Here is a 22,085-nt window from a genome sequence, read left to right on the forward strand (position 1 = left end):
AGTTTCAAATCAATACAGACAAGGAATACATCAATTCTAAGTGGAAAATTTCTGGAGAAGGCAATGGCAAGCCACTCCAGTACTCTTGACTAGAAAATCCCATGGATGGAGGCCTGGTGGGCTGCAGTCCGTGGGGTCGCTAAGGGTCAGACACGACTGAGCGACTTCACTTTCACTTTCCGCTTTCATACATTGGAGAAGGAAATGGCAACCCACTCCCGTGTTCTTGCCTGGAGAATCCCAGGGACAGGGCAGCCTGGTGGGCTGCCGTCTATGGGGTCATACAGAGTCAGACACGACTGAAGTGACTTAGCAGCAGCAGTAGCAGGTGGAAAATTTGCAAGGTCTTTATAGAGATGATTACTGTTCTAGATCATCAGGAGGTAACCATTTGTAGAATGATAATCAGTTCAGTTCAGTCGCTCAGTCGTGTCTGACTCTCTGCGACCCCATGAACCACAGCACGCCAGGCCTCCCTGTCCATCACCAACTCCCGGAGTTCACTCAAACTCATGTCCATCGAGTCGGTGATGCCATTCAGCCATCTCATTCTCTGTCGTCCCCGTCTCCTCCCACCCCCAATCCTTCCTAGCATCAGACTCTTTTCCAGTGAGTCAACTCATCGCATGAGGTGGCCAAAGTATTGGAGTTCAGCTTTAGCATCTGTCCTTCCAATGGGAACGCTCAAAGGTTTTTGAGCAATGAATTTCATGGCAGAAACACACACTCAGGAAAACAAACACAGAAGTGAAGAACACATCACATTAATCTATTACCTGATAGTTTTGGATCATACTTAACGTTTTTTCCTGTGTTGAAGGATTTTCCCATTGTCTGCTCTCTTTTGTTAGGCTACTTTTGAATAAAACTATTCTCTAAGCCGTGCTATATAAAGGGTAAAATAATTTCTTATGCTTCTCTTTTTATGTGCTTAGAAAATAGCAATGTTCATTTCAGCCCTGTTTACAATAGCTAGGACATGAAGCAACCTAGATGTCCATTGGCAGACAAATGGATGAGAAAGTCATGGTACATATACACAATTGAGTATTACTCAGCTATTAAAAAGAACACATTTTAATCAGTTCTAATGAGGTGGATGAAACTGGAGCCTATTATACAGAGTGAAGTAAGTCAGAAAGAAAAATACCAATACAGTATATTAACACATATATAGAGAATTTAGAAAGATGGTAATATCTTTAGACATTAGTGTCTTTAGAAAGACCCTATATGTGAGATAGCAAAAGAGACAGATACAAAGAACAGATTTTTGAACTCTTGGGAGAAGGCAAGGTTGGGACGATTTGAGAGAATAGCATTGAAACATGTATATTCAGTTCAGTTCAGTTCAGTTCAGTTGCTCAGTTGTGTTCGACTCTCCGCGACCCCATGAATCACAGCACGCCAGGCCTCCCTGTCCATCGCCAACTCCCGGAGTTCACTCAAACTCATGTCCACAGAGTCGATGCCATCCAGCCATCTCATTCTCTGTCGTCCCCTTCTCCTCCCACCCCCAACCTTTCCCAGCATCAGAGTCTTTTCCAGTGAGTCAACTCGTCGCATGTATATTACCATATGTCAAATAGATCAGCTGTCCAAGTTCGATGCATGAAACAGGGTGCTCACAGCCAGTGCACTGGGACAACCCAGAGGGATGGGGTGGGGAGGGAGATGGGAGGGGGTTCAGGATGGGAACACATGTACGCCTGTGGCTGATTCATGTCAATGGGCAGAAACCACCACAATATTGTGAAGTAATTAGCCTCCAATTAAAATAAATAAATTTGAAAAAAGAGCAAAATAGAAGACCATATTATTTTTTAACCGTGTGATGGTTTGTGTTTCCTAAGTATTATACCAGATATAATCCAGATTATATGAAGGGATTAGCATGTGGGATATCATATATATTTCGATGGATTGGGTTCACATTGAATTACTACTGATCAATCAATGAATATTTAAAATCCCCAGTTTGAACTGTTATTATAATAAAGGTTGTAAAACAAGCAGGGAACCCGACATGGAAGTACAAGTCTCGGTCTCCCCACTTGCTGACTGTGCAATTAGAGCAAATTGCTTAATCTACGTCTACATTTATTAACCTTCCTAAACGTGGAAAGTAACATCGTACATTTCGCAGGGTGGTTATGAAGCTTCAATTTTATTGGCCAAGTGCAATGCCTGGAGTTGCCAAACCCTTAGTAACTATCATGATTACTTTGGCGTCCCAGAAATTCCAAATTTAAAGATTTTGATTCTCATGTCAAAATTATCTTTCTGGTAATAATTTACTTGACTTTGATTCTGGATATCTGGACATTCATTTACCTCCTGGTAGTTAACTGCTCATGCTTTGTGCTACTTATCCCCAGTAGTCTCTATCTGCATTTCCTTTACACATTTATTAGAAGTCAGAGTATCCCATATTTCCTCTCTAGTAACTCACTGATATGTGATTTGAATCCTTACCTGTCCATCAACATCATTTCTTTGGCTATATGAGATATTACAAAAGGCACTGACTTAGAAATAAGGTTTAGCAGATGGATAAGACTTCTTAGTATGTGTTCTTTATTAGTTGTTACCAATTAGTTTCAATCCTCTAAAATTATTATTTTCTTTATCTGTTAAGAGTTTGCAGTAGATCAGCCTTTCCAAATCTTCTCACTACCAGGAATCATTTTTGTTATTATACGCACATTCATCCCCAACTCTGCCTTTATGATTGTAATATTTAAGAGTAGAAATTTGCTAGACAAATTCTAATGATTAAAAACTTTAAAGCCAATGCCAAAACATAACAATTACAGACCAAAAAACAGTCTCATAAAATAGGGTATTGTTGTACTACACTGACTTTAAAAACAAGTTTTAAGTCAGTTAATTTTTGCATAGAAACCTGACTGAAAGAAAATCTGATACTTTTTATTGTGTACTGCCCATTTAGTGAATATAGTTCATGACATGATTTGCCTCCAACTCCAGATGATAACTTTATCCTGCCCTTTTGGAGAGCCTGAGCTGGGAAGAGCACAGAAACCAGTGGACAATCATGTTTTATTGTATGAATTAGTTATTCATATATTAGTTATTAGGTCTTGAAACCAATGCAGGATAACTAAGATAACCAGTGCTTCACAGAGTTGATGAAATCCCATTCAGATGCAACAAAGTCTCAAATATTAGTAAGTTGAAGCTATTGGATATGTAAGACCATGAGTAGCTAATATCCATTTGGGTTTTGAATTTGTTAATAAGTACTTGGGGTAATCAACAAGGTCCAGGTTGACAGTACTTGGAATACTGGGAGGGGGGGGGTTATGACATTTTTCTTGCTGTTTCATCCTAATGTCCCCAATGATCTCTCCTTCACAAAATCCATTAGTGTTTCTGTGTTTATGGATTATCTATTCTAGCCTTAACTGTCATTCCCCGAAAGATTATTGTTTCTTATAAGGTTAAAAGCTAAAACGATGTGCTTGAGAGTATTTGCCACCATGAGGAATACTCGTTTCTTGAAAAGGAGAGACTTTATCTTTCCCTAAGGGTCTATTGGGCTGACATATGGTCAGCTCTGCATTTACTAGGAATATGACACTTAGCAGCCCTGGGTCAGGTAGTCTTCCCTAGCTCATACATAAAGAAGAGGCTTTCTCTCAGGATGTATGGAAGCAAAACATAGCCTCTAAGTTCAGAAGTCACAAAAAATTAACGAAACTGGTAGTTTGTCTTCTTCAGTCCTATTAGAAAGACACTCTTTAGTTAAGAATTTAACTTTGCTGATTCAACATTGGTCAAATAGGAAATATTTCAAATACTTTTGGTTGGTTCTTTATAAGGGAAAAAAAAGTTAGAATAACAAATAACTTTTCTGCAAAGTTTTAAGTGTTGCATTATGCATTTATATAAATTATGAAGATTTCTGGGTTCCCTAAACTAACTTTGACACATCATAATGGCAACATTTGTTTTCTGCGATTCTACTGTCAGCTGTAAAATTTAAAAAAAAAATCATTCTATAAAAGAAAAATCACTTCCTTCAGATCTGCTATAAAATGAAACTGATAGACTCAGATTTTGCCTGTGAGACAGAAGGGCCATATCCACATGCCAATGACAAGAATAGACATTCCCTCTCTTCTTCCAAGCTCTAACTACAAATAGAAATATGTGTGTGTACATGGAGAAGAAAAGACGAAATATGAACAGATGCAGGAGTATTTACAGAGAGAGAATGCCATTTTTAGTAATGAATAACAGAATTCTAGAGCTTCTAAGAAATGGCTCCCTTTTTCCTCTCTGTTCAAAGCTCCTTGGCTTTCTGCCTGATGGAGTTGTTGTTTTTTCTTTTTTTCTGGGCGGCGGGGGCTCCAAGATTAGAGTCTTTGTTTCCCCCAGTCCTGTGGAAATCTTGCAATCAAATCCAAATGGCCTTCAAGGTCATTTTCCCTGAAGATTCCCAGGCCCTTTGTCAGGTCCCCAGATTGGGAAGCCTCATGTGGGCTTCCAAACCTTCACAGCACTGGGAGAACTTCTTTGGTCTTATTGTTCTTGAGTTTGTGGGTCACCCACCTGGCGGGTATGGGGTTTGATTTTGTCATGATTGTGCTTCTCCTACCGTCTTGCTGCAGCTGCTTCTTGGCCTTTGGACATGGGATATCTTTTTTTTTGGTGGTTTTCATCATTCTCCTGCAGTTGGTTGTTCAACAACTAGTTGTGATTTTGGTGCTGTCACAGGAGGAGAGCACACATCTTTCTGCTTCACCATCTTGAACCAGAAGCTGATTTTTTTTTTAATAAATTAATTTTGATTCCTGTGATCCATGTGAATTAGGCTGATTTTTAATAAAAGACGTGCTAAATACAGAGTTAGAAGGAGTTTATTGGACTTTTTGGCTCAAAGCACATATTAGGGCAGTATCTGCCACATGGCTCAGTGGTAAAGAATCCACCTGCCAGTGCAGGAGACACAGGTTCAACCCCTGGGTCAGGAAGATCCCCTGGAGGAGGGCATGGCAACCCACTCCAGTTCTTGCCTGAAAATCCCATGGACAGAGGAGTCTGGCAGGCTACCGTCCATGAGGTCGCAGAGTTGGAGCTGACTGAGTGAACACAAATGCACACACGTTTTAGGGTGCCTACTTATGTTTGAAAACGCATGATGGCTGCTGAATTTCCTGAATCAGAACTAGATGGGGGGTGACTAAGGTGCCAGCAGGTGGCCAGTAGGTGAGCTTGAAACTGAGGATATAGACAGGAAACTAGCTCTGTGAAGTTAAATCAATTTGAAACACTTATGCTTGGGAGGAAATCAAAGCAGATATCCTATGATAGCCTGCAGTGCCCTTTTATTTCCAGCTGGAAAAGTGTTTTACATTCCAGTGAAGCAGGAATTTAATAAGGAAAACAACAGTATACAATGAGGGGGGAAAGGTTTTACCTTCAGAAATCATAACAATTAAAAGCGAGGACTAGTTATTCTGAGGAAGACAGTCATTAAGTTGTAAAAGCTGGTATTTTTTTTCTTGCTGACACAGATGCCAACAGTCCATCATTAAATTTCTCTGTGCCTCAATTATTGTTTGGATTCTGCCATGTAAGCTTAGTGTCGATGTTCCTAAAGAGTAGTTTAGGAAAATGGCTTCGTTAGGAAAAATAAATAAATCATTGTCATTACAGGGTAAGGATGCTTTCCAGTTTGCCCTGTGTAGTCCTGGTCATACCCGATATCCTAGAATAATTATAAAGAGAGCTACCTTTCATTCTGAAATATGTCCCAGATTGAATAATTTATATATTCAACCTGGTCACGGATCACGAAGGAACACAAAATTATGTGACCGCAAGGCATTTGGGAAAACCTAGGAATTCAGAGAGACAAATGTAGCTTCTAGCTGGCCTCTCAGATTCGATAAATTTGGCCAGTATGAGGGCGAATGGAAGCCTGTGTAGAAGCTTGCTTTGTGTCGGGAAAAGTCTTTAAATGGGAAGCCCTCTCCTCCCTCTCACTAGGCACTTTCTCCATATCTCTTTGGGGCCTGCGCTCTGAAGATAGTTGCGTTCCTCTGGCTCAGAGGTTAAAGCGTCTGCCCCCAATGCGGGAGACGTGGGTTCGATCCCTGGGTCGGGAAGATCCCCTGGAGAAGGAAACGGTAACCCACTCCAGTATTCTTTCCTGGAGAATCCCATGGATGGAGAAGCCTGGTAGGCTACAGTCCACGGGGTCACAAAGAGTCGGACACGACTGAGCGACGGGACGGACGGACGGACGGAAGTTAAATATGTCAGGTTATGTATTTCAAGATGCTTTTTAACTTGCAATAGCAAGTTAGACAGTGATAGGAAGACCGTGGTAGGCGATTCTTAAGTTTTTCACTCTTCCCTAACTGATGGTTGATGATGGATGGGGAGGAAGGGGGGGAGGAAAGGAGTATATTTAACTTATTCCTACTTCTACCTGAAAGATGCAAAATTATCCCCGTGTTGAAAGGAAATGGGCTTCTTGAACGTCTAAGAAAACTGGGCGATTCATTTGGACTGTCACTTTGTCAGTTCTTCAAAGTATGGTCCGTGAATCCCTGGCGTTTCTCAAGATGGCGTCAGAAGATCTTTAAGGTCAAACCTTTTTTAATAATAATCCTAATATGTTTGGGGGGTATTTTTTTACTTTAGTGACTAAGAATGTCTTTGAAGTAGTAAAACCTGTGAATTTGATTAATTCTTGATTCTTAAATGCATATCTTTTTAATATTCTGGAAGTCAAGATTGGAAATATACTCAAGATTATCAAAGTACAGAGTTTTCTTTGAGGAGTAAACACTTATATGATCATTTGAGATTCAAGATGAATTAGCTACTTTTTTTTCCCAGAACATCATTTTTACTTGAAAGGACAATCAACAGGGAAACTAGCTATTCAGACTTGAGTACTAGTTAGACATTTTCTCAAATATGAGCGAAGTGAGTCAGTCAGTGTGAGGAAAATAACATTTGCGGCCAACTGTGGAATTCAAGCTTTTAAGTTAAAATTAGAAATTTGGAAATCTTGTATCTGCCACTGGGATCTTGACAGCTTTGCAACGTTAAAAGACCTTTCTAATGGGATTCGTTGTGATAGTAACAAATGAGATTTTGTGATACTGTATAATGAAATGTGTCAACATTTGGAAGATCTGTCTAATTCACTGTACCATTCCAAATGACCATTGATTGATATGACAGAATCAAGCATGGGCAAAAATATGTTCAAAATGCAAGGTAGACTGATGGATTTTTATATAATATAGCACAGAATGTTTATTGATACGATGTCAGATTTCACATTACAACTTTCAGAAAACTATTTATTGAGTTTTGTTGCCATCTTAAAGGATAAAATCTGCAATTTTCTGAAAAGGCTGTTAAAAAATACACCTCCCTTTTCCAACTACATATCTATTTGAGGTCATATTATTTGCATGTAATTCAGCCAAATCTGCATATCAGAACAAAGTAAATGCAGAAAGTAACAGAATAATCTAGTCATTTTCCTTTAAGCCACTCATTACAAATGTACTGAAATACAAAGCACTGCCACTCTTCTCAATTTTACTTTAGAGAGTTGTTTTTTTTTTTTAATATACTGCTTCTGGTGAGATGTGAATAAAGAATTAACAAATATTTTAATCTGTTTTGATTTTTAATATTGTAACTGTTTAGAGCTATAACCTGTGTAAACAGAAGCTCTTTGGTTTCCTCCATAATTTGTAAGAATGCCAATGGTTCCTGAGACCAGAGAGTTTGAGATCCATTGTTTACATTATTATTCATTTTCCTGGTGATTGTATCTACAGTCCTCTGTAACTCAGATACTAGGTTAGGACAAAGTAGGCCAATTTTTTCTTTTTAAAAAGTTATGAAGGAACAAACGGAGGGAGGAGGAAGGAAAAAAGAAAGAAAAGCGTAAGTAAAAAGCAGCATGTTGCCATAAGGTGTTTCTACCATTAATGCAATCTGTGTGTGTCAGAGATCTGTATCACTGTAATGACTGTTCTCTTTTTATTTCTGTACCACCCTGTTGGTCTCTGAGGAGGATTAGCTGTACCTCTACCAGCATGACAATGAGATCAGATCAGAGAATCAGGCTAACATTTGCCTCCCAACAGGAAGAAGATAAACTGGATTTTAGTTCAGGCAAATTGTGACTGCTTATAATCCATTTAGAAAACACAGTTGTGACGTGTGTGTATTCACTTCCATGAGTATCGTATGGAAAAGGTCTGCTTTTGAATTTTTTAATATAAAAATTTACATTAGAAGAAAAATCAGTGTTTCTTTCTGATTTGATTTGAAAGCTTTTGCGAAATATGCTTTCTCGAATTCACCCTTGCATTTCCCTCCCATTTTTAAATTTAAAACATATTACACTTACATGAAATTACATGAAACATATGTCAGTTTGAAGAATAAAAATAGAATGATCATTTATGTACATATCACCCATTTATGAAATAGAATGTTCCAGACTGGTATTATGTGCTATTTCCTTGTGAAATCATGTTTTTTAATTTACTAGATTTTTTTCACATTCCATTAGCTGAATAACTCCATTTGGGTCTGAATAATCTATACCCATATAGCAAGAACAAAAATAATTTTATGAATAATTACTAATTCCATCATAGCTCAATTAAAATCAACTTAGTCAACAAAAGTCATGACCTAGAATTTTAAGTTCACTCTGCTCAGGGCTTTCTCATCTATATCATTATTGAGCCTGGAAGGAGAATTTTCATTTTCTCTTTAAGTATTTGCCTTGTGTTTTAGTCATTAGCTTTCATAATTTCTTTGTTCCTCATGTAATTTTCAACCACTTTGCAACACCAGAGTTTCAAATAACTCCTTACTCTAAAAAAATTGATGTTAATAAAAAAATTTTTAGAACTCAGAAAAATCCAAAGATGGAAAGAATAACCACCCACAGTTTTATCACACAAAGATAACCTTGGCAACTGTATCTCCTTCCTTCCCACTTTAAAACTTAAATACATTTTCTTGATGTTCTAAAAAAATAATAGTTTAAAGGAAAAAAATAAGGGGTCCATCAAGTTTAGTCATGTCTGTTTAAATAGCCAGAATCACCCTAATACTGAAAACAAAACAAATAAAAACCAGAAAACAAAAGTCAAAATAAAAACAGTAACCACTCAAAAGGTTACTTGATATTTCAAATTGCTGAGTTTTCGTTTTGTTTTCATGTGTGTGTTTTAGTTATCTACTGCTATATAACAAACCAAATGTAGTAACTTCTATTACTATGTCTTATAATCATGGGGTTTATTTCAGCTGTTCCTCTGCTCGTTTCACTTTGATTCACTCAGACACCTTTGACCAAGGTGGAAGGTTTAAGATGGCCTCACTCACATGCCTGTTAGCTGGCATTGGTGTTTGGCTGGAAAACTCAGCCTTCCTCTGTGTGCCTTTCTCGTCCTCTAGTCGGTAATTCCAGTATGGTTGTTCAGAAAGCGCCACGGCAGAAACCTGTAAGGCCCCTGAGGCCTTGTGTTCAGAACTCATCAATTTAATTCCCAACACAGTCAATTAATCAAAGCAAGATATGGGGTCCGGCCAGATTTAAACCATAGCAAAGTGTACCCTCCACTCTGGACTGGAGGAGCTTAAACAGTTTGTGGTCATATTTAATCTATCACAATGTTGTGAGACATATGAACTATTTACTATTGAAGACCATTTCTGTTTTAGCTTTGAGGAGTACTTCCATAATCTTAGAATTTATCAGATTCAGTCATTACAGGGAAACATCTTTGGGGAAAGGAAACCAAATTTCTCTGCCAAAGACTGACATTTCCATATGTATGAAGGATAACCCATATGACACGTATGAGATTGTCATATGTGACACGTTGTCATATGTAACAGATTGTCATATGTGACACATTGTCACATATAAGGGTGACACATACCACACATGAGGTTGGAGTTATTTAGAACCTATTTGTTGCTGTTTAGTTGCTAAGTCATGCCTGACTCTCTTGTGACCCCATGGACTGTAGCCCACCCGGCTCCTCTGTCCATGGGATTTCCCAGGCAAGCATGCTGGAGTGGGCTGCCATTTCCTACTCCAGGGGATCTTCCCGACCCAGGGATCGAACCTGTGTCTTCTGCATTGCAAGTGGATTTTTACCACTGAGCCACCAGGGAAGCTAGAATATATGTGCCCCACCTAAAAATAGCAGATGGTGATTTTGTGGCACTGAGCCCAGTGATGCCAATATTTTAAGATAAAGTCAAAAATCTCCTTTTTTATGGCTGAGGAGGATTCCTACCGCTTTCTGTTTGTGCCTCTTCCATTCGTCTCTTGTTGGACGTTTAGTTTGTTTCCACGTCTTGACCATTGTGAATGGTGCCGCTGTGAACATAAGAGGCCACGTATCTTTTTGAATTATAGTGTTGTCTGGATATATGCCCAGGAGTGAGATTGCTGGATCATGTAACAAGTCTGTTTTTCGTTTTTTCAGAAACCTTCCTACTGTTTCCCATAGTGGGTATACCAATTTACATTCTCACCAACACTGGAGGAGAGTTCCCTTTTCTCCACATCAAGGATTTTATTTTTAAGCAACATTCTCCTTCAAAACATTTTCATTCGATTTGAAAATTCACTCTCAAGCAGGATTATTAAACAAACCACCAGCAATTTTGAAAAACAATTGCGACATTTTATCTAGAATATTGGTTTAATAAAGATTAACCCATTTTGAAAATTCTTTCAAGATTTTCATTGTGAGGAGTATTTATTTCTGTTGCTGTATCAAGCAGATACATATGTGAGAAGACTGAGAAAGTGTGCATTTCTCTTTCTTCACGCAAAGAATATTTTAGATGACAGTTACTCTCCCAGCTATTAACAAGAGAGTTGGTGTTATTTTTTTCATCTGTGATCAGCTCATGTGGAGTTGGGTCCAGTCAAGGGACATTAACAGCAGTGTTGACATGTGTTGCAGGCCTCTTCCCACCTCGCTTCTTCCTGGTCACCGAGGGCCCCCAGTGTGTGTGTGCATGCTCAGTTGTGTCTCTTTGCAACCCCACGAACTGTCGCCCACCTGGCTCCTCTGTCCATGGGATTTTCCCAGCAAGAGTACTGGAGTGGGTTGCCATTTCGTCCTCTAGGGGATCTCCTCAACTCATGGATCCAACCCGAATCTCTTATCACTCCTGCATTGGCAAGAGGATTCTTTACCACCTAGCTACCTGGGAATCCATGGTCCCCAGTACAGCCTATTTACATCTAACATCCTTTAACATTTCCTTGTCACCCCAATCCTGGTTTTGAAAATGTCATTGCCTTATTTTCTTTACTTCAACATTTTGCTTTGGGTTGGCAAAATGAAAGATTATATTCTAATGCTATTTAATTCATTAATTTATAAACAGCCACAGTTAAACCTTCATAGAGAAATGTGGGTTTTAATAGGGACCTGGAAATATAGCTTTTCATCTTAAAGAAATAGAAATTTACTCAGTGAGTCAGATCAGAGGATATTATATGGCTGGAAAATTTCCTCCAAGTCCACCTTCTGGTAATAATGCTGTTGGTGTATCCCAGGTGTTAGGAGGGGAATTTATTTGGTAGGTGAAAGAGGAGACCTTAATTCTCATGGAATTCTTTCATGACAGTCTTGAACCCCATGCTTAGGACTTTATATATATATATATTTGATTATTTCACTTGGTGTATCATCTTAGCAATTTTTGGATCTAATGAGTCTGAGTAGAATGAGTCTTTAGGTTGAAAACGGGGTGCACATATCCAGTAGAATATTGCTCACTCATAAAAAGGAATATTGAGATATTTGTGGAGATGTTAGTTGACCTAGAGTCTTTCATACAGAGTGAGATAAGCCTGAAAGAGAAAACCAAGTATTGTATAGTAACCCATATATGTGGAATCTAGAGAAGTCATGCAGATGAACCTATTTGCAGCACAGGAGTAGAGAATGGACAGGCGGACACAGGGTGGGGGGTGAACTGGGAGGGTGGAATCGACATGTGTGTGCTGCCATGTGCAGAACAGCCAGTGGGAACCTGCTCTCACGAAGATCAGGGAGCTCAGCTCAGAGCCCTGTGGTCTTAAAAGGGTGGGGAGGGGATATACGTATACATATACCTGGTTCACTTCAGACAGCAGAACAGACATAACCGTGTAAAACGATACATCAATAAAAAAGAGACTATTTCAGTTACCTGCTGGTAGCAATGAATAATGTTGTATAGACAGAACGGGAGGATGGGTGATAAAGGAGTATGCTCCTCATTTGCCCAAAATCTCAGCCCTAGCGACAAACACATTCTTTGGAAAGTTGTTAAAAATAAACAGAAGGGTTAGAAACAGCTGAACTTATTGTTATAACAACAGACAAACCAACTTTAGTGTAACTTTGGTCTTGAAGACAACAGATATTTCTCAGTATCTTCTATAGTACTTGTTTAACACAGTTCTAACGTCTTATTTTTAATTTTATATCCCAAGCCACAGAAGCAATAAAGAAAGCAGATGGAAGTGGAATAGATACTGTGTTGCTGTTATTTAGTCACTAAGTTGTATCTGACTTTTTTGCAACACTATGGACTATATCCCTCCAAGCTCCTTCTGTCCATGGAATTTTCTAGGCAAGAATACTGGAATGGGTTGCCATTTCCTTTTTCAGAAGATCTTTCCAACCCAGGGATTGAACCCATGTCTCCTGTATTGGCAGATGGATTCTTTACCACTGAGCTACCAGGGAAGTCTGGAATAGATATTTGTGGCAGGCAAACTGAAAACAGCAAAGCGCTTCGGGTGATAATGTTTAGGAAAGTTACTTATACTGTCATTCTTTAAAGACAAAAGTCAGCAGGACCTGTAGCCTGCATGAGTGACTTGTAGTCTCAGGCTTTTTGCCTTTGCCTTTACCATGGTGTTAGCAGCAGCCAAGAATATTTTAATATCATAATCTTAGAAACTAGACATGGAAAAACACTTCTAGGAGTCTATTTTATAAGTTTCATTGGCATCTTTCCATTTTTATTTCCTTCCTCTTCATCAGTGCATTTTGTAAAAAAAAAAAAAAATGGTTCCAGCTATATCATTTTTCTTTTCAATATCATAACAGATGTGATCTTGTGTTTTCTCCCATAGATCCAGGACTGCACAGGCAGCTGTATTTTCTGCAAAGACCGTCAAATGTAGTAGCCATTGAAGGAAAGGATGCCATCTTGGAGTGCTGTGTTTCTGGCTATCCTCCCCCAAGTTTTACCTGGCTACGAGGAGAGGAAGTCATCCAACTTAGGTATGATAAATGCAGGACTTTCATGAAGTATGTGTTTCTGTTTAACTTTCTCTAATTTGATATAAGTATCTATTAATACTAGGGGTTTAGATGATAATTGAATAGTCGTTTCACATTCTTGGTATTAGAACATGAAAGACATTTTTTGTTGCTTAGTTGCTAAGTCACATTCTACTCTTTGTGACCCCATGGCCTGTGACCTGCCAGGCTCCTCTGTCCATGGCATTTTCCAGCAAGAATACTGGAATTGCCAACTCCTCCTCCAGAGGATCTTCCCAATCCAAGGATTGAACCCTACCTTTCCTGCATTGACAGGCAGATTCTTCACTACTGTACCACCACTTAGGCAGTGTCAGAATCCATGAGATCAATTATAAAAGGAATCTAGAAAGTCAGGGTTGCCCTTGAGATGGTCCTACCCACAGAGCCTTCAGAGAAGGTACTTTGGAGAATCTGAATCTCAGGAAGTGGTGTAGAGAGTCCCAGCTATAACAGATATTCAAGATAAAACAGAACTTAGCTGGATTCAAGTTACCAGATGTTAGTATTAAGGCTTAGTTAGAAAGAAAACTCATAATGAAACACAGTTGGAAACATTTTGATGGAAATGGATTGGTTTCATTTTAGAAATTAGTTTTATTGATTTTGAGATTTGATGTGGTACTTTTAAACACATGTTTTATGGCAAAATAGGTTCATAGGCAATAAATTAATCTGTGAGTTTCATTTGCCTGAAGTATTTATTTATATAACAATACTACATTGTATGGTATCACAATACTTCTGAGAATATGAATGCATGCAATAATTCTGGTTGTAGCTTCATCATGTGAAGATGTGTTCTCCGAGTATGACCAGTCATGCACAGTAGTTTGACATGTAACTTTGTACAAAGATTATTAAATTGGATGTCAGGATATAGGACATGTACTCCCACTGGGAGTAATAACTTCTCTGAACCTGCAGTTCTCAAATCCAAAACTGAGAGAATCAAGCCAAATTATGTCTGTTTCTTTTGATGACTAACATTAATTTCAAGTTTGAGTGAGTGAAAGTCGCTTAGTCGTGTCCGACTCTTTATGACCCCGTAGACTATACAGTCCATGGAATTCTCCAGGCCAGGATACTGGAGTGGGTAACCTTTTTCTTCTCCAGGGATCTTCCCAACCCAGGGATCAAACCCAGGTCTACCCACATTGCAGGCAGATTCTTTACCAACTGAGCCACAGGGAAGCCCAAGAATACTGGAGTGGGTAGCCTATCCCTTCTGCAGATCTTTCCAATCCAGGAGTCAAACCAGCATCTCCTGCGTTGCAGGGGGATTCTTTACCAACTGAACTGAGGGAAGTCCTAATTTCAAGTTTAATCTGCTTCATTTCTTTGATTACAGTCTTCCAATGGGAGTGGTCTACCTTGAAGGAATTTTTGATCAATAGATGCACTGTTAAGCTCCCAGGAAACAGAGGCCTGGATTTTATAATTTGAGCTTTTATGGAGTTCATTTAAACCTTTAGATACCTTGTCTTACATAAACATAAGTTAATCTACTCTCTCATGTCATGTGCCTTCTGTCTTACAGGTCCAAAAAGTATTCTTTATTGGGTGGAAGCAACTTGCTTATCTCCAATGTGACGGATGATGACAGTGGAACTTACACCTGTGTTGTCACATATAAAAATGAGAATATTAGTGCTTCTGCAGAGCTCACAGTCTTGGGTAAGTGACTGACTTGAAATGAGTTTACCTTGTACCCTTCAAAAAGTATCACCATGATACTATAAATGCTTTTCATTGAATTGCTTCCTATGTTTATTACTGTGAAATTGCAACGTCCCAATATTCCACATGTGTCCTTCCTCTATGTGGATTACTTACACAGGAGTTGAATGTAGGTTTTGAATCCTTGCTCATTGATTAAAATCCAGATATATCACTGCTTAGTCTAATTATTCCAGTTATATAACTAAAACCTATCAAAAGTTATTATTGAACAAAAGTGGTAAGTACCAAATGAGAGGTTCCAAAATATCTGGGAGAAATAAATAAGAGAAACTGTAGAAAAAAGTAGGTACTTGAGCAGAAAAGTTAAATGTCATTTGAGATGACAAGGTTCTTGACATTAAACTCAGATGTATTGGTAAAGTTGTTTAGTTAATATGGAAATACTGTACATGTTAGATTGAAAATGAACCGTTAAAATCAAATACTTCTAAAGAAAGCTTGCATAGCAAGAATCTAAATAAAGGTCAGAGGCACGAATCAGTTCATTAAATTGAGATAGGCAAAGTCATTGTGTCTCCTTGCAAATAAATAATTTTCATATGTGGTAGCTACTCAGTCAAAATGTTGTATTGTCTCCCTGGTTTCTTTCAGCCAGCTTCGTTTGAACCATGTGGTTTAGAGAGAGTGCTTTAATATTTGAGTTTCAATTGCTTTTTCCTGTAGTAACAAGAACAATTTGTTTATCAGTCTTTGAATGTTTTTCCTCCGGAATCTTTTTACCATTTAAAGAGTATAGGAAAATCAGAGGCTTTCTAAAAATTATTCAGTAGAAATGAAAAGGTACAATCTACTGATTATATCTGCTAACCTGTATTGTAATATTACGATGCTATACACTTTGCTTTAAAGTTTGCATTTGGCTTTAAAGTTTGTTCAGAAAATGCTTTCATCTGTATACAATGTAGTAATGTATATGATGGGTGAAGGGATGTTTTCTTTGTTCTTTGATCAAACCATAAGCATTAAACTAAGAATAAGCAAAGGACTCTAATTATTTGATCATAGAGATAGCATCATTCTAAGTAAAATATCAGCTAACTTCAAAATGGCAACAATTTAATTTACTCTTATTTTGTATGGAAGTGTTTTTGTGAAACAACATTTGCATTTGTAACATCAAAGTACTGGTATTACAGATCAGTTACCATGGAAATTATCTTGTGTATTACTGATTGTAAGAGAAACATGGTTATAGAATGAGCTAGAGTGTGGTGACCAGAGCTAAACCTCTAAGTGCAAGTACATGAAGTCTAATTAATCAAATTAATTCACTAATTTAGACATGTAATGCTTCATTGATACTTGAACATCTATAAACACTGACTTCTGAAGGTAAACTAGCCAAGAATGTATGCATGGGCATATATATGTACGCACGCATTTTGACTTTTGTGTCACCTTCCTCTGCATTCCTATGCATGTATGCATATTTCTCTAGTCCTTGATTATCGAGCATTATTTTGTTTCGAAATTTTATTTTTTCAAAAAGCAAGCACTAAGCTGATTTATCCTTTTTATAAAGTTTTGTCGCATATTTGTTTATATCTTGAGGAAAAGTGTCAAAGAGAATTTATACTCTCACCAGCAGTACCAGAGTTTACCCCTCACCAGAGAGCATTCTCTAACAACTTATCAAATTGTCTCTTAGTTCTAACTTGCATCTTTATTAAATCCATATCGTTTTTATAATTTTATGGACATTTTCATTTTATATTTTATGACTTGTTATTCATGTTTTTTGGTCTTTATACATTGACTGAAATAGTCATGTTTGTTGATTTGCAGGAACTCTTTATATATAAGCATAGCAATGATTTGTATGCTCTGAGTGTGTGTGTATCTGCTGTTGTTCTGATTGGATTAAATTTTATATTAGATACCAAGTCTTTCTCTTTATGGTTGCCTGTAGACTTTAATTTTTTTTCTGAATGTATTCTGTTTCTAAAAATCTATTATCAATTGCAGGTTGAATATGTAAATTAGATGCATTATTAAATTTTAAATATAGATTGAGCTGTGTTTTTATCTTGAGTTCTTTCCTTTTTCCTCTGTCTAGCCCTTCCTTCCTTCTTTTACTTCTTTCCCGAATCTTCTTGGTAACCAGGTATACATTTTAAGGATTTCCCACAGATTTAATATGATTTAGAACTGCTGTAGAAGGCATAGTTTAATGTGTGATGTGGTTGTCAATAACATTGTTTTATGTATTCTATCCAGGCTTTAAAATACATGTCAATACCGTAAAATCTTTGATATCGTTTTTGATTCTTCTGATAATGAGTTGGCCAAAAAATTCATGTGGGTTTTTCTGTAACATTTTCTCATATAAGATATGTATTTATAATGAAGCTCATCCTGTAGGACTGAGTTCACATGGAAAATATAATTTGTTACTTTCTTAAGGAAAAAATAACTTCATTATCAGTGTTAACTCATGTTTGGTTTCCATTATTTTAAAGAATTTAAGCATAATTTAAGTTACTCATCAGATAAAATCCCACAGGAAATCCAAGCGTATGCTTATACATTTTAATCAAGCATTTTTCTTAAAAAAAAGAAAGATTCTTTTTAAAAAATTTATTCATTTTTGACTGTGCTGGGTCTTCGCTTTTTCGTGCTGATTCCTCGAGTTGCAGTGAGTGGGGGATACTCTCTAGTTGTGTGCCTGGGCTTCTCGTCGAGGCGGCGTCTCTTATTGGGGAGCTCGGGTTCTTGGACAGCACGTGGGCTCATGGCTGAGGCTCCTGACCTCTCGAGCACTGTGGTGAGCAGACTTAGTTGCTCCACAGCATGTGGGATCTTCCCCAATCAGGGATTGAACCTGTGTCTTCTGCGTTAGCAGGAGCCACCAAGGAAACCCCAATCATGTATTTTATCAGACTCTTGTTTTGCCTTTCAACTCAGTCTTTTCTTAGACTGCCTTTACATGTGAAGTGGCATGGAGTAACAGATTATTCAAGTAGGATATAATTTTACATACAAGATAAAGGGATATGCTGTGGTCTTTGTCAGGAGTTTCAGAATTAATGTTCATCAAATATAATTTAAAACATTTGCATCCTAAAGTGGAATTTGAAATTGCCATAATACATAAACCTATTGAAGAGATCTGTATTAGACAAGATTAAGGACAATCATGTTTGAAATAAATAAAATATAAATAAATTTATGGTTAATAATAACCATTTATATAATGTTTCTAACCTATAAGAATAACCAGCAATACAGTATTGGTAGCCTGTTTTGAGTACATGCACTGTACTAGGTTTTGGAAAGGCTACACAAAGCTTTGAGGTCTGCCTTTGATGCAGTTGCTATAGAGTTCCAAATTCATGCATTCAGTTGTCTTCATCATTTCCCAGTAAAATTTTTTTCCTTGTTGCCTGTAAACATTGAGTCTGAAGCTATGAAGAACTGGTAGTCTCTGGTCTCATAAAAGAAAGAACCTCAAAAGCGATGGTGACAGGAGAAAGCTTGAGATTATAGTTACAGAGGGAGAGTCTTTGGATGCTGTTGGCAGATTATATTTCGTTTAAATCACTAACACCATGATTGTCTTTAAACTCTAGCTTTTTGAAAAAAGGAACTAAAGAATGGTATATTGTCAGTTCTATTTTCAAAATGTCCTGACTTCCGGCTTAAGAACTCTAATCATCTTTTCTGAATATATGTACATGCTTTTTTGTATCTACCCAGTCCCCTCATGCACACCTCTCTACTTATATTAAGACAACCCTTAATAAGCAGGAGGTTTGACACTACCTTAGGTCTAAATTGATTCATTGTCTGAATCAATGCACAAACGTATACTTTAAAAAGGTATTTGGTCTTTAACCAATGAGGTGGTTGACCTTGGATAAACCCTGTGCCCTGTCTGACTTTCCTACAATATTTTATAAGGTTTCCATGGGGCTCCTGGTTTTATCATACACCACTGTTACAGCCTGAAATGCTCCCCTCACATTTGTATGTTAACATCTTAATCCCCGCTGTGAGTATATTTGGAGAGAGGGCCTTTACGTAAGTAATTAAGGTAAATGAGGTCATAAAGTCAGGGCCTTAACCCAAGAGAAATGATGTCTTCATTAAAAGAGAAAGAAGTGTCAGGTCACTCGTTCAGTGCACACACAGAGAAGTTACCATATGAGGACACAGAGAAGAGCCGTCATCAGAAAGCCAAGGAGACAGGTCTCACTGGAAGCCAACTCCATCACCTGTAAGCCGGAGAGACAGGTCACCAGAAGCCAACCCCATCACCTGTAAGCCGGAGAGACAGGTCACCAGAAGCCAACCCCATCACCTGTAAGCCAAGGAGACAGGTCTCACCAGAAGCCAACCCCATCACCTGTAAGCCAAGGAGACAGGTCTCACCAGAAGCCAACCCCATCACCTGTAAGCCAAAGAGACAGGTCTCACCAGAAGCCAACCCATCACCTGTAAGCCGGAGAGACAGGTCTCACCAGAAGCCAACCCATCACCTGTAAGCCAGAGAGACAGGTCTCACCAGAAGCCAACCCATCACCTGTAAGCCAGAGAGACAGGTCTCACCAGAAGCCAACCCATCACCTGTAAGCCAGAGAGACAGGTCTCACCAGAAGCCAACCCCATCACCTGTAAGCCAGAGAGACAGGTCTCACCAGAAGCCAACCCCATCACCTGTAAGCCAACGAGACAGGTCTCGCCAGAAGCCAACCCTGCTGGCATCTTGATCTTAGACTGCCAGCCTCCAGAACTGTGAAAACATTAAGTTTCTGGTTGCCCACCCAGTCCATGGTATTATGTAATGTTAGCACAACCAGACTAGTATCTGTTAAAAATATCCTTGATCAGTTTTATAGAGATAGAAGCTATAATGGTGAAGTATATTACCAACATTTGTTACACACTGTTAGTATGGGCAATCTTAAATTTCCATGAATGTTAAAAAAAAAAAAATACCTCTAACCTTACAATAGCACTGAATGAAAGCCCATTTCTTCCTTTATACAACTGATTATATGTAGTTCTAACATCAGTATAAATTTGATGTCTGCTTCTCTTATTTTTTTTCATTATCATCATCTATTTAGTAATTTCTAAGTGTAAGATATCACATTTTTAGATCCTGTCATTTTACTTTATTTGTCTCAGTTTTAATAATAAATGTATAATTAACTATGAAAACATATGCCTGTTTCCTAAGTCAGTTCTTAAGATAGGCTGTATGAATTCAAATTTCTTGTAGCATTTCAATTGTCACACATCCTATCAACTCTCAGATGTGTCCAGTAAAGGAAGGAAACATGATAATTAAAATTTGATGTGACTTTGTGTCCTTTTATTTTTAACATATGCTTTAGTTTTACATTTTTTTTCCTGAAACATAATGTGTCATTTGCTGCTACCTTCTGAGCACGTGTAATTGACCAAGCAGACATTGACGCAGCCGTCTCTTTGGAGAGTAAGTGGCACGCTCACCTTCCATTAAGGTCTTCAGTCATCTCCTTTATAAACTCACTGGTGGTTTACACATGTTGGGTTTTAGGCTTAGGTTCTCAGCCATGAATGGAAAGTAGTTATTGTAAGATACATTAATTAAGATAATATTTATTCATTTATTGCAATGTGGTAACTCTTTGGTTGAATGAAGTTCTTCAAAATTTATTGCTTCTGCCTAAGTCGCAGTTCTTAAATTTCATGTCTTTCTATAATTGGCCTTTATAGAAAGTGACCTCCCTCACCTATATGCATTTAATGATCATAGTCGTAAACGCTGTGCCTTGGGTAAGTTTATATTGATTATGCTTCACAAGGTAATTGCCAAATGGATCATATTGAAATTAGTTAAGTTTTTTTTCACGGAGAGATATCCCAAAAGTAGAATACAAGTGCATAAAGTAGGGCAGAATTAAATTTTTAAAGAATCATTTATCAGCTGCTTAATCCCATCACTGTGTTGATTTATTATAGTTATCTTCCTCCCTTGAGATCACCATTGTCATGAGCGTATGCAGAAGTTCTATCCAAAATGATGATTAGAAAATTCTGTTGCGTGCATAAGTGTGTTTGAATAAGAAAATTGGCAAATTCAGGCTGTTAGCAAAAAAAAAAAAAATTTGATGTCACACCTGCAATTACACCTGGCTGTGGAACTACTAGTTGGGTGAGTGGTAGGTTTACTTATTTATTTATTATACAGATAGTTATTTGAAGGCCTACCATGGGGATCTCTACTCTCCTTCCCTCTTTCTTTAGAGAAAACAATTTGAACGGTGTTTTGCATTTATCCTTGAGATGATTATGATCTAATTTTGTTCTTTCTCAGGCAGATAAGGAAGGAAGTAGATGCCCAGGGGGAAAGGCAAAGGCTATGTACTACTTCAGAGCATTAAAAAGGCAATCTAAGACTATAATTTTAATTAGCCCTAACAATCTCAGCAAGGTGAATTGACCATCTGTGGTTTAGAAGGAGAACTGCTGACAGTGGTGAAAAGCTGCCCAAAAGGGCATTCCATGCCAACGTTTCCCTCAACCATTAGAAGTACCCCAGAAGGAGTTTAACTCTGAAAGGACTGGGACTAAATTAGGAGTGTTTTAATTAAAGTTAGCAAGAGTTAGGGCTTCCCTAGTGGCTCATTGGTAAAGAATCTACCTGCAATGCAGGAGACCTGGGTTCGATCCCTGGTTCAGGAAGATCCCCTGGAGGAGGGCATGGCAACACACTCTAGTATTTTTGCCTGGAGAATCCCCCAGACAGAGGAGTCTGCAGGCTAGAGTCAGATACAACTGAAGTGACTAAGCAGCAGCAAGAGTTAGTATCAGTTGTGCTTGCCAGTTCTTAAAGACCAGTGAGGATATATATTTATACACACACACACACACACACATAAAAATTATATACAGCATGTATATGTATATATTATATATGTATATATAATATATGTATTTCTTATATACTATCTGGAGAAAGAAATGGCAACCCATTCCAGT

The 22,085-nt window shown here is 38.0% G+C and overlaps 1 protein-coding gene across 1 annotated transcript in view; it reads left to right on the plus strand.

Moving 5' to 3' along the window:
* The window catches only part of DCC (DCC netrin 1 receptor), an 887,682-nt gene that overhangs the window by 173,412 nt on the left and 692,185 nt on the right, over positions 1 to 22,085 (plus strand). Inside the window, exons 4-5 of the mRNA XM_088833422.1 lie at positions 13,184 to 13,334; positions 14,914 to 15,050. Of these exons, the coding sequence (XP_088689548.1) occupies positions 13,184 to 13,334; positions 14,914 to 15,050 (288 nt within the window). The remainder of the gene's footprint in view (positions 1 to 13,183; positions 13,335 to 14,913; positions 15,051 to 22,085) is intronic.

Source organism: Moschus berezovskii, chromosome 28 (assembly GCF_049115385.1).
Source record: "Moschus berezovskii isolate FMDL1 chromosome 28, NW_MosBer_1.0, whole genome shotgun sequence".
In the NCBI taxonomy this organism is placed as follows: domain Eukaryota; kingdom Metazoa; phylum Chordata; class Mammalia; order Artiodactyla; family Moschidae; genus Moschus; species Moschus berezovskii.